At 39.5% G+C, this 16,144-nt stretch overlaps 1 protein-coding gene across 1 annotated transcript; it reads left to right on the top strand.

The window, feature by feature from the left end:
• Positions 1–268: 268 nt before the first annotated feature.
• Positions 269–11,992, top strand: LOC100916794 (zinc finger protein OZF-like). Its single transcript, XM_031949169.1, has 5 exons — positions 269–298; positions 4,522–4,648; positions 6,073–6,168; positions 8,651–9,935; positions 11,938–11,992. Exons 1-5 carry the CDS (start codon positions 269–271, stop codon positions 11,990–11,992), a joined length of 1,593 nt encoding a protein of 530 aa, XP_031805029.1.
• Positions 11,993–16,144: the final 4,152 nt, after the last annotated feature.

Raw genomic sequence — 16,144 nt, 5'->3', positions numbered from 1 at the left:
CTCAGAATTCAGTCCTAGACTGTATTTTATCTGGACTTTCCAGGTGACTTCAGTCTATCTTGTCCTTAGAAAAGCACAGAATTAAAAACCTTAGGTGCCATCTCTCTTATTCAGACCTTTGGTAGCTGCTACATTGGTGGGGCCATAAAGGATGGGGACAGTACGACACTGTGGTGAAGAAAGATTAGGGACCAGTTGGAGGAACTTTACAAAATGAAGTTACTTTGATTACTTTGTTCTCTACAGAGGGAGCCTGGAACCAGAGGGAATGGACCCTGAGAGCCTCAGACCTCCTCAGGTGAGTGCAGTCCATCCAGACCTGACTAACATCAACCATCACAACCATTTCCCTTGACATGGAGGATGGTGTGTGAATCTGACAGTAACTTATGAATTTTTCCTTTACAAAAATATTTATTATGTTAACACAGTAGGAACAACACTGCCCAGCTCTTCTGTGTTTTTGATTGATTTACTGAGATTCCAATTTTAATATCTTGTCATCTATACTTGTTTGGGGTTTACCAATTTGTTTTTCTATTTTTTTTTAAGAATGCAGATTTAGTTCATCTCTTTTTTTAAAATGCTTAATGTGTGATTATAAGTCTGTATCTTTCTCTCCTCCCCCCCCCCTTCCCCTGAGGTTTACTTTAGCAGAATCCTAGAAATTTGGGGACGTTGTTTAAGCATTGTCTTTCTTTTTTTCAGTGTTATCTTTTCTGAGATCTGTTCTCTGACCCATTTATTATTGAATATGTCACTGGTAATTCTCCATTTATGTTTATATCTTTTGTCAGTGATCCCTGAATCAATTTCCATTCTTATTTCCTTAGGGAATGAAAGGATGTATGAATTATTTCTGCCCATTTATCATTGCCACATCTCTGTATCCCGTGGTTTATTTTTATAGAAGTTCCATATGTGACAAAGAAATATGCATAGTTCTTTGTTGTCCCATTTAGAAGATGCCACAATTCTCTTACCTCACATTTTCTTGAGACATTTGTTCATCTCTTCTGTTTTCATGTCATTCTACATTTGTTCGTCTCCCTTTTCTTTTGAATTCTCTTGTATTTTCCAGCTTCAGGAAGAACATGGCTCCATAGCTGGGAACATTTCCTCCTGATATTTACCTTCTCTTGTTCTTTTACCTTTCTTCCCCATTCTCCTAGAAATCTCAATCCTGCCTTTTCAGGGACTAAGCTCCTAAGCCTCAGGGTGGAGTCCCTTATTTCCTCTAAGAATATCATCAATGGAACCTCTTCAGCTTCCTTCCTTTCTGTACCTTTTCAATCTCTCCTCCTTCCTCCCCTACTTCCCAGGTGGTCTTCTCTTTCTAAATCCGTGGAGCTCATCTCCTCAATTCCCATTTTTCTATCCTCTTCTCCATCCTTTCACACTATTAATCACTTTCTTCTCTAAGTTTTTAGGAAATAATTCTCTCCTGGCTTTCCTTGCATAGTCTGATCCCTTCTTCCCAGTCTCCTTTACTGGATGTTAGACTCCCCTTTACTATGGAATATGTACTTTTTGTACCATATTCTTCAGCTCCCATCTGCAGGATGGGTCATCCTGGATTGCTCCCTTAGCTCCAGGGCTCTCTGGAACCCATTCTTCCATTCCTTCCCCTTATCTCCTTGGTTTGCATTTGTCTTCCCCTGTTCCAAATTCAGTCAGTTCCACTGTATGAGAAGGTCTGTCTCATAGTTTTAGGACCTTTTACTTCTGAATTGAATTGTTTTTTTGTTTGTTTTTTAATTTAACAGCCTTTTATTTACAGGTTATATGCATGGGTAACTTTACAGAATTAACAATTGCTAAACCTCTTGTTCCAATTTTTCACCTCTTACCCCCCACCCTCTCCCCCAGATGGCAGGATGACCAGTAGATGTTAAATATATTAAAATATAAATTAGATACACAATAAGTATACATGACCAAACCATTATTTTGCTGTACAAAAAGAATCAGACTCTGAAATATTGTACAATTAGCTTGTGAAGGAAATCAAAAATGCAGGTGGGCATAAATATAGGGATTGGGAGTTCAATGTAATGGTTTTTAGTCATCACCTAGAGTTCTTTCTCTGGGCGTAGCTGGTTCAGTTCATTACTGCTCCATTGGAAATGATTTGGTTGATCTCCTTGCTGAGGATGGCCAGGTCCATCAGAACTGGTCATCATCTAGTATTGTTGTTGAAGTATATAATGATCTCCTGGTCCTGCTCATTTCACTCAGCATCAGTTCGTGTAAGTCTCTCCAGGACTTTCTGAAATCATCCTGTTGGTCATTTCTTACAGAACAATAATATTCCATAATACTGAATTGAATTGTTAAAGGTGACCATTGTCAGCCTGGCAGTTTGTAGCCCTGGGTTTTGTTTTTTGTTTCTGGGTTTGGTGTTTCTGTGAGTGATCTGTGGATTTTTCCCATTGGAATTTCATTTTCTCTGTCCAGAATTTCCTTCATGTTTGGGTCCGTTTGTTTAACCAGTTGGGTCTTTCTGGGGAACCTGTTGAATGAAGTGAACTGTGAAAGCTGTGTGAGGGTCAGTGTGTGAGGGTGACACAGTGAGTGAGGGTCAGCTGTGGCCCAGGGCTTGGTTTCTTTCTCCAGAGATCACGTGGTTTACAGGGAGTGGGCCCTTTGCTTTGTGAGACTAAGCTGGGTCAACCTTACCACTGAACCTCCCATGTAATCCTAAAGATGTGGTTGGGTTGAAAATTTTCTCATTTATGACTTAGAATGGGAGGTCATTTGTTCTGGCTAATCAGGGCAAAGATCCAGCCTATAGGGAGTGTTGCCCAGGCCCCTACATAATTCTTGTCTGTAACCTGGGCCCTGCTTCTCCTTACCTAATTGTTTGTAGGGAGGGGGATGCCCTTTCTCTGGAGATCATAATAAAATGCCTTTCTGCTTTTGCCTTGAGAAATCTCCTTCACTTATTGATTTATGTGAGCCGGAGGTCTTGTCCCACACCCTGTCATCCTTGGGGTCTAAGTCCTTGGGCAGGCTCTTTCCCTTCAGTACAGTTTCCTTAAGCCAGGGGCAGATTTTCTTTGAATATTAATTGTAGGTTACTTCACTTTCCCCAGGCTGATCTTCACTTTTGTGTATTTTCCTTTCCTGCCTGTTCTCTTTTATTTTCTTTGGGAAGAGTAAGTTCTCTATCCCCTTCACTTGGCAATTAACTAAAGAAGCCACAGGTCCCAGAAGGATGGAAAGGGGAATGGGTGGAAAGGAGACCTTCAATTCAGAGACAGAGTGGCGAGCTCAGCCAGAAAAGTCCCAGAGTAGAGCCAGTGAGTAATGAGGAGGTAACTGAGCTTTCTCCTTCAAAGCAGGTTAGGAGTGCATGAGCCCCAACTCATGTTGGTAAAGGGGGGCTGTGGGATGCTTGTAAAGGAAAGAGGTTTGTAATAGTTTCTCTTGGGGGGGAGGTAAGGAATCAGAGATCAGTTATCCATTTGAATGGGATGGGGTGAGATCTCTCAGGAAATTGAGCAAAGCTCCTCCCACCTCAAAGTTAACACAGGCCCAAGTTTCACCTCCCATAGAATCCAGTGACTCACTGGAAAACCCCTCTACTCTCCATTGCCAAATCAGGTATTGCCTAGTAAGGGGAGATCTGAATTGAAAGGGAGATCTGGAGGGTTCTCTTAGGCCTGAAGCTCAGCTAGTGGGATTAAAGGTCAGCAGGGTAGGTGGGGAATTTTTGTGCTGGGGCTCTATAACACCTACTCTCAAACTTTGTATCCCAAATGGGGAGATACTCTTCTCAAGAACATATGATAAACTTTCACTTTGCTCCTGGAGATGGCTCCGGGTTGAGTTAGGGTGGTCTCCATCATATATCAGACAAGACCTATTTGTGGGCCATCCTCTGATGGCTACCCTCCTTTGGGATAGTCAGCAGGGGCACTCTGCCTTTTGGCATTTTATTCCTTACTTCCCCCCCCCACCCTGTGTCACATGTTATCTCCCCTAACTCCCACTGCTTCCCAACCCCACTTCTCTTTACAGATAACTCACCCTTTCAGGATTAGCTTGCCAGCTGAGGGCGGGCCCTAGCTTCCTGGGGGGCTCCCTTTCTACTGGGTAGTTGTGAGTCCCACTGAGGACCTTGTCTTTCATGGGCTTCTCCACTGTATTTCACATTTACCATTATTATATTCCTTTACTTGGTCTGTAACCTATTCTCCTCAATAAATCCTCCTTGTCCCAGAGAGAATGGCCATGGTGAATTCTTCATGTGGCTGAGTCCCACTGTTGGTGCCTGCCATCCCTTGGTGACAAACCCCACACCATCAGTCACACACTATAAAATGCTTTTGGCAAAATTCAGTGAGACTCTTATTCACCCTGGTTCTAGGAGCTGACTTTGACACTCTGAAATGATCTGACCTTTGAGCAGATCCCTTCTCTGCTTTGTTTCCTGCTGTAAATTGAAGGTTAGGATTCCCCTAATCCTAATTCTGAAGTGTCTTCCAGCTCTACATCTCCTGACTTTTGATGCTTTAGGAGAGGGTGACATTCAGGGATGTGGCTGTGGACTTTACCCAGGAGGAGTGGGGCCTCTTGGACCCTCCTCAGAAGGAGCTGTACAAGGGGGTGATGCTGGAGAATGCCCGGAATCTGCTGTCCCTGGGTAAGGACATTTCCCCTGCTAACTCTGAATTTGCAAAGAGCATGTGGTCATTCCTAGGGTGCAGGGTTTGGGGGGGCAGTACCAGTTAGAAAGGAGAAACTACTGGTCTGCAATAGGGTCCTCCTGTATGTCTTTACATTGGATGATAGGAGCACATCTCAGAGATTATTTTGACCAACTATAACTGGACACGAATTCATCTGCCAAAGCTCTGGAAATGGCTCAGGCAACGTTTCCTTACACGCCATTGCTCTTTGGGATGGGTCTATTGGAATATCCTTTTAAATATGCATAAATTTTAGCCCCAAGCACCTAATTGTTCCCAGGACAGGAAGTCTGTCCATAATCTTCCTTCTCATTGCCCTCACTTTCTAGCACAAGTGGCGGGAAAGAAATGGGAGGGAAGCAGCATTTCCTCTGCCAGGTGCTGTGCTGGATGCTTTCTGCACAGCACTGTGGCAACAATATTGTGTAAGAACAACTTCCAGCAAGTAAGTTGTTATTCTAAGTAACCAAATTAATGAAAAAGCACAAATGAGCAAAGATGCTATTTGCATCCAGAGGAAGAACTGATGATTAGGAATATGTAGACCATAATTTGACATATATGTGTACCTCCATGGTTGCATAGGTATACCATATATATTTCTGTACAATGGCAGAGTTCTCTAGAGTGGGGGCAGGAAAGTGAAGGAAAAACATTTATAATTTTGCTGTCAATTTGAAAGGAACAGCAAGTTGTATACTGCAGATTTACTGCTTCATGGTCAATGATCTTTTTCATTTTACTAAATTTGGAAATGCTTGTTTGTAAATTAAAGGTAAAACAAAATATTATGTCTATTTCATATATTGACCTTGCAAGTTAGTTGTACCTGCTTGAGAGTAGAGGAAACTGAGGCAAACAGTTTAATATACTTACCAAGTGGTGTACAGCTAATAACTATCCAAGTCTTCATTTAAGCTCAGGTACTCCTGCCTCTATGCCCATGTGTCCCTCCACTGCCCTATTGGCTCCATCTAATTTCTAGATAATGGAAACTCAGGAATGAGTCTGTCCTTCTCTGAAGAAGGGGTTCCAGGAGTAAAGTCCCTCTTGATCTGCCCGAGGCCTCTCAGGCCCAAGAACCCTTTGTACCCAGGTCTGGGGTTAGAAGTTTCTGTCATAATGGAACCTGACAGGATAGGAGGTGGGGGAAGAGCATTTGCCTCTTTCTGAAAACAGCTTGTACAACAGCATGATGGGGCAAACCCTATCATGGGTAACTAGCATTACAAGCACTAGTAGGTGACCATAGACTCACATGTTTGAAAAGAAGGGGGTGAATCTCTAAATGGAGCAGCTCTGGATCCTCACTCCATTCCCTAAAGAGAACTAAATTTCAAGCTTCTCTCCTTCATCCCTAACTGCTTTCCATGCCCAGGGCTTCCAGTTCCCAGGGAAGATGTGATCTTTTATTTTGAGCAAAGGGAAGTACCCTGGATGCTGCACCCAGAAGTACTGAGGAGCCACCCTCCAGGTGAGTGAGGATAAAGTAGGGACATGAGAGTTGTGCTTACAAGAGACTAATTGGAGCCATCATGAAGTAAAATCGAGGCTTGGGGGAGGAAGAACAGCCTTGGAATATTTTCAGATATGCTTTGTCATTGGCTTCCTGGACTAGTCACTGAATCTCAATTTCCCATCTATAAAATGAGTGGCTTACACTCCATGGCCTTGTGGGTTCCAACTCCCAGTGATCATCTGTGGTCCTATAAGAGCCACTGCTTGGAATCTGGGGTGGTGGGATTCTCTTGAAGGAGCCAAAAGGGCTCAGGTTGTCCGAGATGAGCCATTTCTTAGGACTTCCAGTCAGCAAACATTGTGGGCCTGCTCCATGTTGGGCCCTGGGCTAAATATCAGGAACAGAAAGAGATGGAGGGGACATCTGCTGTCATGGAGGTCACAGACTGTGGGGTAGACAATCTATCAGCAACTATGTAGAAACCCACTGTGGACCAGGAAAATTGTTTAAATATAGTGCCTTAGGAGGTCACTAATTAGTGAGGATAATAGTGGTTTAAGGTGAGTACGATTGGGGAGAAAATAGTCAAAATGAAATAAAACAGTGAGCATTTGTAGGACACCTACTGTGTGCCATAGACTAGATAAATATGATCTCATTTTATCCTCATGAGAACCTTAGGACTTAGGTGCTAGTATTAGCCTCATTTTAGAGATAAACTGAAGAAAATAGCGGTCCTGTAACTAGACTAGCAAGCTTCTGAGATGGGAAGAAAACCCGGTTCTTACTGATTTCAAGCCCTCTGTATAGTTTTTCCACTGTTCCCCCAGCTCTATTCTGATTCTGAAACTGATTTCATGAAAATGGTCATACATGTGGAAAATAGAAGAATCAGACAAGCTGTCATAGAGAGATGGAATTTCACTTTTTAAAACTCTAATCAATTAAACTTTTTGCTAATTATTATTAAAAGATCTATATTTCTTTTGGCTCATGACAAGTATTACATTAATAATGTACATAAATTCATTGAAAGGTCACTTGCAAGTATTGCTTTTTTTCTATAATAATGTTTAATAATGCAAAGCAATCTTTAAAAGGATAGAATTTCACCAGACAGTTTTCTGTTTTTTCTACCAATGGTAAAGTGGCTACATTATGACTGACCAACCCATGTTGTCAACCAATGCCTTCGAGAAACTGCCAGATAGAAGAAGAGTAACATAAACCGAGGATATGCAAATTAGCAAATGACCTTAGCATCTCAATGAGTGGCATTTCAAGTCCATTTTTTCAGAAAAGTTGTAGACTTCCATGATGATTTCATGATGGCCTCTACTGTGCATTGCTAATGACCATGGTTTTCAGGTAGCCAGCCCTCACTGCTGCAAGAATGGAAAGCCAGACAACATCTAGGTCTGGTGGCTACTGGTTTGATGAGATGTGATTACTTGGTAACCCAGGAATGAGAGAACTATTCTGGTGCAGTCAGAGACTGCCACTGAGGGTCTTTTTTTTCCCACTTCTGTGGCCATTTATACACAAGTGGCCAACCTTCCTGGAATTTTAGAAACAATTTAATGTCAAGTTGAGAAACTGAAAGAATGTGTTGCACTTAGAAACCCTTAGAAGTTTGATGTAATCACTGCATCTCAGAAAGCTTTGTATTTCTGATCATGATAGTTTGAAGTCACTGTAGAAAGATAGTTGGTAAAGTACATAAATGCACATACATGTCCTAGAGGACATTTTACCACTTAACGTGCCACTGACAAATTTTGGGTTAAATCCCTTGGGGATTTAAAAAAAAAAATTGTTTGTTAAAAGAATAAGTAGGGGAATATGATGATAATTGTTCAAAAAAGAATAATTAGAGGCTACATCAAAAAGAGTAATGGATCAGAACAAAATCACTTATGCCTTAGATGAAATGTGAAAAATCAACACATCCAAACCAAGTGTTAACATGGTGAACGTGACCTCAGATAATGTAATAGAAAAAAAAATAAATTTGAAAGTGATCACAAAAAACTTACAGGAAGTATTGATAATGGAGTTAACTTGTCAAATATTGTAGGCAAAGCATTTCCAATCACAGGGTGCAAATTCCGGTCTCTAGTGTTGGGATTTGAATTAAAGTCACTCAAGCATTCTGAGCTGATGGCCTAAGCTGTGCACCCAGTGAGAATAAAGGCCCTTTCTTTGTTGTCACAGGTTTATTGTGATGATCCAATATATTTGTGCATGAAGCTCATTAGAAATTCAATCATCCTTAGGATGTCTGATAATGCGATTTTTAAATGATTCTGCCCCGTTAGGATTTTGCTCTTTATCTGAGGAAATAGAAAATAATTGAGTTTCTTTTCTACTAATAGAGGGAAGGGGATATAAATGTGTGGGTCTGAGTGTGTCTCTGTGACCACATGCCTGCATGCATACATATGTGCATGTACAGTGTCTATATTTGTTTTATTCTTTGTTGTCTTTTTTTTCCCAGAAAAAGACATCAGATTTGAAATGAAGGAACATACTACAGAGCAAAACCTTTCAGTGGTAAAATCTCTCAAGACAAGATTCATCAGTGATGGTCCTGCTAACTTCACTTGGCAAGAGAGCTGTGATGAACCTGAGAAGATCCACATTGGAGAGAAATCTTATGACGATAAGAGAATTGGAAAGGCTTTCACAGAAAGTGGAGCTCTTAATAGACATTTACAGAGAATTTACACTGGAAAGAAACATTATGAATGTAACCAATGTGGAAAGGCTTTTACACAAAGGGGACCTCTTATAGCACATCAGAGAATCCATACTGGGGAGAAACCTTATAAATGTAACCAATGTGGAAAGGCTTTTACACAAATGGGACCTCTTACAGCACATCAGAGAACGCACACTGGGGAGAAACCTTATAAATGTAACCAGTGTGGAAAGGCTTTTACACAAAGGGGAGCTCTTACTGGACATCAGAGAATACACACTGGAGAGAACCCTTATGAATGTAATCAATGTGGAAAGACTTTCAAATATAAGCATAGTCTTCCTGTTCATCAGAGAATCCACAATGAAGACAAACCTTATAAATGTAATGAGTGTGGAAAGGCTTTTAGACAAAAGGGAGCTCTTAATGTACATCAGAGAATCCACATTAGGGAGAAACCTTATAAATGTAACCAATGTGGAAAGGCTTTTACAAATCAGAGAGCTCTTACAGTACATCAGAGAATCCATACTGGGGAGAAACCTTATAAATGTAACCAGTGTGCAAAGACTTTTAGGAAAAAGGATATTCTTATTGTACATCAGAGAATCCACACTGAAGAAAAACCTTATGTATGTAAGCAGTGTGGAAAGGTTTTTAGACAAAGGGGTGCTCTTACTGTGCATCAGAGAATCCACACTGGGGAGAAGCCTTATGAATGTAACCAGTGTGGAAAGACTTTTACACAAAGGGGAACTCTCACTGCCCATCAGAGAATCCATACTGGAGAGAACCGCTTTGAATGTAATCAATGTGGAAAGACTTTTGCACATAAGGGAACTCTCACTGCCCATCAGAGAATCCACACTGGAGAGAAACCTTATGAATGCAACCAATGTGGAAAGGCTTTTAGAGAAAAGAGAATTCTTATGGTACATCAGAGAATCCACACTGGAGAGAACCCCTTTGAATGTAATCAATGTGGAAAAACTTTTGCACAAAAGGGAACTCTTACTGTACATGAGAGAATCCACACTGGAGAGAAACCTTATGAATGCAACCAATGTGGAAAGGCTTTTAGAGAAAAAAGATTTCTTATTGGACATCAGAGAATCCACACTGGAGAGAACCTTTATGAATGTAATCAAGGTGGAAAGACTTTCAAATATAAGCAGAGTCTCCCTGTACACCAGAGAATCCACACTGAAGAGAAACCTTTTGAATGTAACCAGTGTGGAAAGGCTTTTAGAAAACAGGAAGCTCTCACTGTACATCAGAGGATCCACATTGGAGAGAAACCTTATCAATATAACCAGTGCGGAAAGACTTTATATACAAATCTGATTGGTTTTTATCAGTTCTGTGATGAAATATAAAGGCATTAAAATAAGGACGAAAATGAATTAGGGACAGAATACTAGGAGAAGATGATGTGGTGCTGATGCCTTCCATACTTAGCCTTGTCTTACTATAACCCTGGAGGGAGGGTGAGGAAAGAAAAGGAAAAGTTTCCTTGGGATAGCATACAGCTTCTTGGGCACATTGGAACCTTCCTTTTCATCTGGTCATCTACTTGAAAGACATCCTGATGAAATGGGATGATACCTATGGGTATCATCAATGGGAGTCAGAGGACATGGGCTAAAATTCTGGTTATGTACCCCTGTGGCCTTGGCAAAGTAATTTAACTTTATTTATTCAGGTTAGGGTTCAGATCTCTTCTAGCTCTAAATCCTTTGAGAAGATCAAGAGGAGCTTGAAGATGAACCCTACCTTTCAATGCCACATTCCTGGGTCCTCAGGTTCAGATTAAGGATAATAATTCAGGTGACATCACTAAGCTTTCTTGGTGTGATTGGCAGTTTGGAGATTCAGCAAGATATGGGAACTTCTCAAGCTAGAGCTTTGTTAAATGAGGAAAGTTGTATATCATTCCTAAATAAATAAATCTATGCAGCTCATGAAATATTTCTTGCCATATTCAGGCAATTATATATATATATATATATATATATGTGTGTGTGTGTGTGTGTGTGTGTGTGTGTGTCTTTTATTAAGATGCTTTAAAAATGAAAGGTTTCCACTCTGAGCTTTTAGCTTATATCCATCAAATTGGAAGAGATGACCCCAAAAGCTGGAAATAGTGTTGGGGGTTATAGAATTAAGGACACAATAATATAATGAATGTAGCTATGAATTGGTCCAATTATTCTGAAAAGCTGTTTGGTGTTAGGATTTATTGATACTGGATCAAATGTTCAGACTTTGTGACAGAGACTGCTGCAAGGCTTAAACTCTGAGGGTGGAAGGTAAACAAAGGTTGTACTACACTAAAATAATTGTTGCAGTGGCTTTTTTTAAATACTTTTCTTTAAATAGCAAAATAAAATGTAGGTGCAAAAAAAGAAAACAAAATAGGTGTTTTGTTGGAGAATGTCTAAACAAAGTGTGGTGATGAACATATTTGAATGATTTGACATAGGAAGATAGGAAGAATTCAGAGAAGCATGGGGATATGGAAATGAAGGAGATGCATTGAAGTGAGCCAAACCCAACATCAGTGACTCCCTCAAATACCATTGATTTCTTCAATTTGAAATTCCTTGCAACCATGGAGATGAATGTCCGTGTCCATCCTGTGGATTTCTTGCTATGTTTCACAGAGGATACATCCAATATGATGGAGTCCTTCCTTATTTTCTCCTACCATCTGAAGGGCACTTGTTCTGGCTTATTCACCCATCAATGCTATTCCTTGCCATGTGTCCACCTCATCTTCCCTTGTTCTACAATTCTTTCATGTGAAGTATGAGCAATGTCACGTATCCCAACAGAGGACACCAAGAAATTTCAGAAAATGCTTTGATCAGCACGTGACTCCCTTGACAATTGGAGAGGCAATTGTCAAAGATGATACCAACTAGACTGCAAATTAGCTTGTAAAATCTTTTAATTTTATGATCTGTGTGGAAAATGGGAAAACACAGTTCTGAGACCCTATAATCTGTTTTTCTCAAGAGGTTTATACACTAAACAGAAATGGGGGCCTTCACCAGTTGTCTGGGTCTATCTTTTGCCCTTAGGCTGACTAAAGGTCAGAGTGAGGCTAGTGACTTTGCAGAGTTCTGCCTCACTTAAATCCAACTCATGTGCAAAGCAAGACATGAGCTTCTGATGGTGTCAGGGCTCTTTGAGAACAAAGATTTCCGAAAAACCTAGAAAGGCTTACAAGAACTGATGCTGGAAACAAAAGAACATTGTGTACAGTAGCAGCACTGTTGTGGAGATGATCAGCCTTGATAAGACTTTGTTATTCTAAGCAAAACAGTGATCTGAGACAATTCCAAAAGATCCACGTTGCAAAACGTTGTCCAGAGGAAGAACTATAGACTCTGAATATGGCATGAACATACTATTTTCACTTTGATTTTTTTTTTCATTTTTTCCTTTCACATTTATTTCCTTTTTTGTTCTGATTCCTCTTTCACAGTATAACTAATGTGGGAAACATGCTTAATGTGGTTTCCATGTATAACCTATATTAAATAGCTTGTTTTCTTGGGCAGGGACAGGGAATAGGAAGAGGGTGAAAAATTTGGAACATAAATCTTACAAAAATGAGTGTTGAATATTATCTGTATTATCTGATTGTAAAAAAAAGAAAATTAAGTGTGCATAGGGTAGAGTAATACCAGCTTAAATGAGAAATGAGCATTGACAGATTCCCTATTAGCAATAGGGCCCCCTGGCCAGTCCGCAGACTTTGGGAAAGAATTTGCAAGCCCCAATGAATGCAGGCTCGAGGTTGTTGGCAAGAATGGTTTTATTCCATTTGGTATTGGCTGAGAAATAGACTAGATGATCAGTTGAATAGGTTAGGTTCAAAAGACAAAACTACTAATGTTTGGAAAACCCAAAGACCCCAGCTTTGGGATAAGAACTCACTGACAAAAACTGCTGGGAAAATTGGAAATTAGTATGGGAGAAACTAGGCATTGACCCACACTTAACACCATACACCAAGATAAGGTCAAAATGGGTTCATGACCTAGGCATAAAGAATGAGATTATAAATAAATTGGAAGAGCATAGGATAGTTTACCTCTCAGACCTGTGGAAGAGGAAGGAATTTATGACCAAAGAAGAACTAGAGATCTTTACTGATCACAAAATAGGAAATTCTGATTATATCAAATTGAAAAGGTTTTATACAAACAAAACTAATGCAGACAAGATTAGAAGGGAAGCAATAAACTGGGAAAACATTTTTATAGTCAAAGATTCTGATAAAGGCCTCATTTCCAAAATATATAGAGCATTGACTCTATAAGAAATCAAGCCATTCTCCAATTGATAAATGGTCAAAGGATATGAACAGACAATTCTCAGACAAAGAAATTGAAACTTTCTAGCTATATGAAAAGATGCTCCAAGTCATTATTAATCGGAGAAATGCAAATTAAGACAAATCTGAGATACCACTACATACCTGTCAGATTGGCTAGAATGACAGGGAAAGTCAAAAGTTGGAACAAAAGGATTTGCAACTGTCAATGCTGGATGTTGGAGGGGATGTGGGAAAACTGGGACACTGATACATTGTTGGTAGAATGGTGAATACATCCAGACATTCTGGAGAGCGATTTGGAACTATGCTTAAAAGTTATCCAACTGTGTATACCCTTTGATCCAGCAGTGTTACTACTGGGCTTATATCCCAAAGAGATCTTAAAGAAGGGAAAGGGACCACATGTGCCAAAATGTTTGTGGCAGCCTTCTTTGTAGTGGCCAGAAACTGGAAATTGAGTGGATGCCCATCAATTGGAAAATGGCTGAATAAACTGTGGTATATGAATATTATGGAATATTATTCTGTATGAAATGACCAGCAGGAGGATTTCAGAAAGGCCTGGAGAGACTTGCATGAACAGATGCTGAGTGAAATGAGCAGGACCAGGAGATCATTATACACTTCAACAATACTATATGATGATCAATTCTGATGGACGTGGCCCTTTTCAATAATGAGATGAACCAAATCAGTTGCAAGAGAGCAGTAATGAACTGAACCGGCTACACTCAGAGAAAGAACTCTGGGAGATGACCTCTGAACCACTACATAGAATTCCCAATCCCTCTATTTTTGTCCGCCTGCATTTTTGATTTCCTTCACAGGCTAATTGTACACTATTTCAAAGTCCAACTCTTTTTGTACAGCAAAATAACTCTTTTTGTACAGCAAAATAACTGTTTGGACATATATACATATATTGTATTTAACTTATACTTTAATATATTTAACAAGTATTGGTCAACCTGCCATCTGGGGGAAGGGGTGGGAGGAAGGAGGGGAAAAGTTGGAACAAAAGGATTTGCAACTGTCAATGCTGAAAAATTACCTATGCATATATCTTGTAAATAAAAAGCTATAATAATAAAAGAAATTATATAAGGGCAAAAAAAAAAAAAAAAAAAAAAAAAAAAAAAAAAAAAAAGAATGGGTTTATTTACACTGAGAATTCCTCAGACCATGGACTCAGGTGAGTCCATGTTTAATGAGATGCAATTACTAGGGATCTAGCAATGAGAGATCTATCCTGGTGCACTAGGGGATGGCCACTGAGGAACTTTGAATGCCTGGGGACATTTCCTTTGAATATGTAAAACCTTCCTAGAACTTCGGAAACAATTTGATGTCAAATTGAGAAAATGAAAGCACTTACAAGCATTTGATTCACTGCATGCTCCCCAAAGCAGTGTATTCATAATCATGATACTTTGGAGTCACTGAGAAGGGCAGATGTTAAGGTTAAAATATTGTCCCAAAAGGAAAATATCTTGTTACCAAATCAGGCAATGACTTATTGCTTAAGGTGGTGCTGAAATTTTTAGATGAAATTCTCTGTTTCATTGTCTCAGGCCTTCACAGGATTTGTGAAACTCTAATGGGGAAAGCTATTCAAGAGGACCAATACTGAAGCATACTGTCCACTTCCAGATGAAAAGATGATGAATTCCTATTGGAGGCACATATTTTCAGACATGGGAAATGCCATGGTTTTTCTTTAAATTGTGTTTATTGGAAAGATTTTAACCTTATTTTAGTGAACAAAGGGATTTCAAAATATTTTTCCAATAATGTTTTGCTTTGCCAAATACATGTAAAAACAAATTTCAACATTCATTTTTATAAAAGTTTGTGCCCTGAACGTTTCTCCCTTCTTTGCTCCCCCTTCTCTAAACAGCAAGAAATCTGATATAGGTTAAATATGTATTATCCCTTTAAACATGTTTGTCAAGTTGTGCAAGAAAAATCAGATCCTTCCCCCCCCCCCCCAAAAAAAAAAAAAAAAACCAACCAAAGACTATAAAAAGAAAAAACAAAAATGTGAAAAAACTATCCTTCCATCCACATTCAGTTTCTATACTAATCTCTCTGGATGCAATTGGCAGTTTCTATCCTAAGTCTCTTAAAATTGTCTTGAATCACCACATTGTTGAGAAGAGCCATGTCAATCATAGATGATCTTCTCATAATCTTACTGTGTACAATGTTCTCCTGGTTCTGCTCACTTCATTCAACATCAGTTCATGTAGATCTTTCCCATAAGGATAATAATAATAAAAAAAGAACTAATGGATATGTCTAAAAATATTGTTTCAAATCAAAATCTCTTATACCTAAAGAAAATACAAAAAAGAAAACAACGTTGGTATTATTCATGTTACTTCAGATAATGCAGCAAAAAAAAAAAAATAGAGTGTAAGGATCACCAAGGAAACTGGTTATTGTTCTTCCTTTCTTGATGAGGAGCAAAATGACATTACTATGTTAGAGTCAGGTTACTGTGTCTGGCTGTGGGTGATGATAACAACATGAGCTTAGGTTTCTCTGCCATTAGTGTGGCACAAATTTTCCCTATAAACATTTAGGGAGGATTCTCTAACTGCACATCTCATATTTTGAATTAATCCAGGTGGCCAACTTTGCTCAAGGAAGGAGTCCCATTGTCCCATTTTGAATCCAGCCCAGGGACTGCTGAGACTAAAGGGGGCTTACAGGTATAACTTCCACACAAACTGTTCCAGATTCATTTTTATTATTTTTATCATCAATGGTCAATCTATTAGATAAAATCATTTCTTTATTAAAAATCAACACCCCTACCACCTTGGTACTGAGAAGTCTCTTACTTAATCAGAACTGGACAATCTTCTTTTAGCAACCTTTTCCCTAAGACTACTGAGATTGTTGTGAGCTTTTCCAAAGAGAAGCATTCAGGGATCCTG

The sequence above is a fragment of the Sarcophilus harrisii genome, chromosome 1, assembly GCF_902635505.1.
Source record: "Sarcophilus harrisii chromosome 1, mSarHar1.11, whole genome shotgun sequence".
Taxonomy (NCBI): domain Eukaryota; kingdom Metazoa; phylum Chordata; class Mammalia; order Dasyuromorphia; family Dasyuridae; genus Sarcophilus; species Sarcophilus harrisii.
This window is presented reverse-complemented; position numbering and strand designations above follow the sequence as displayed.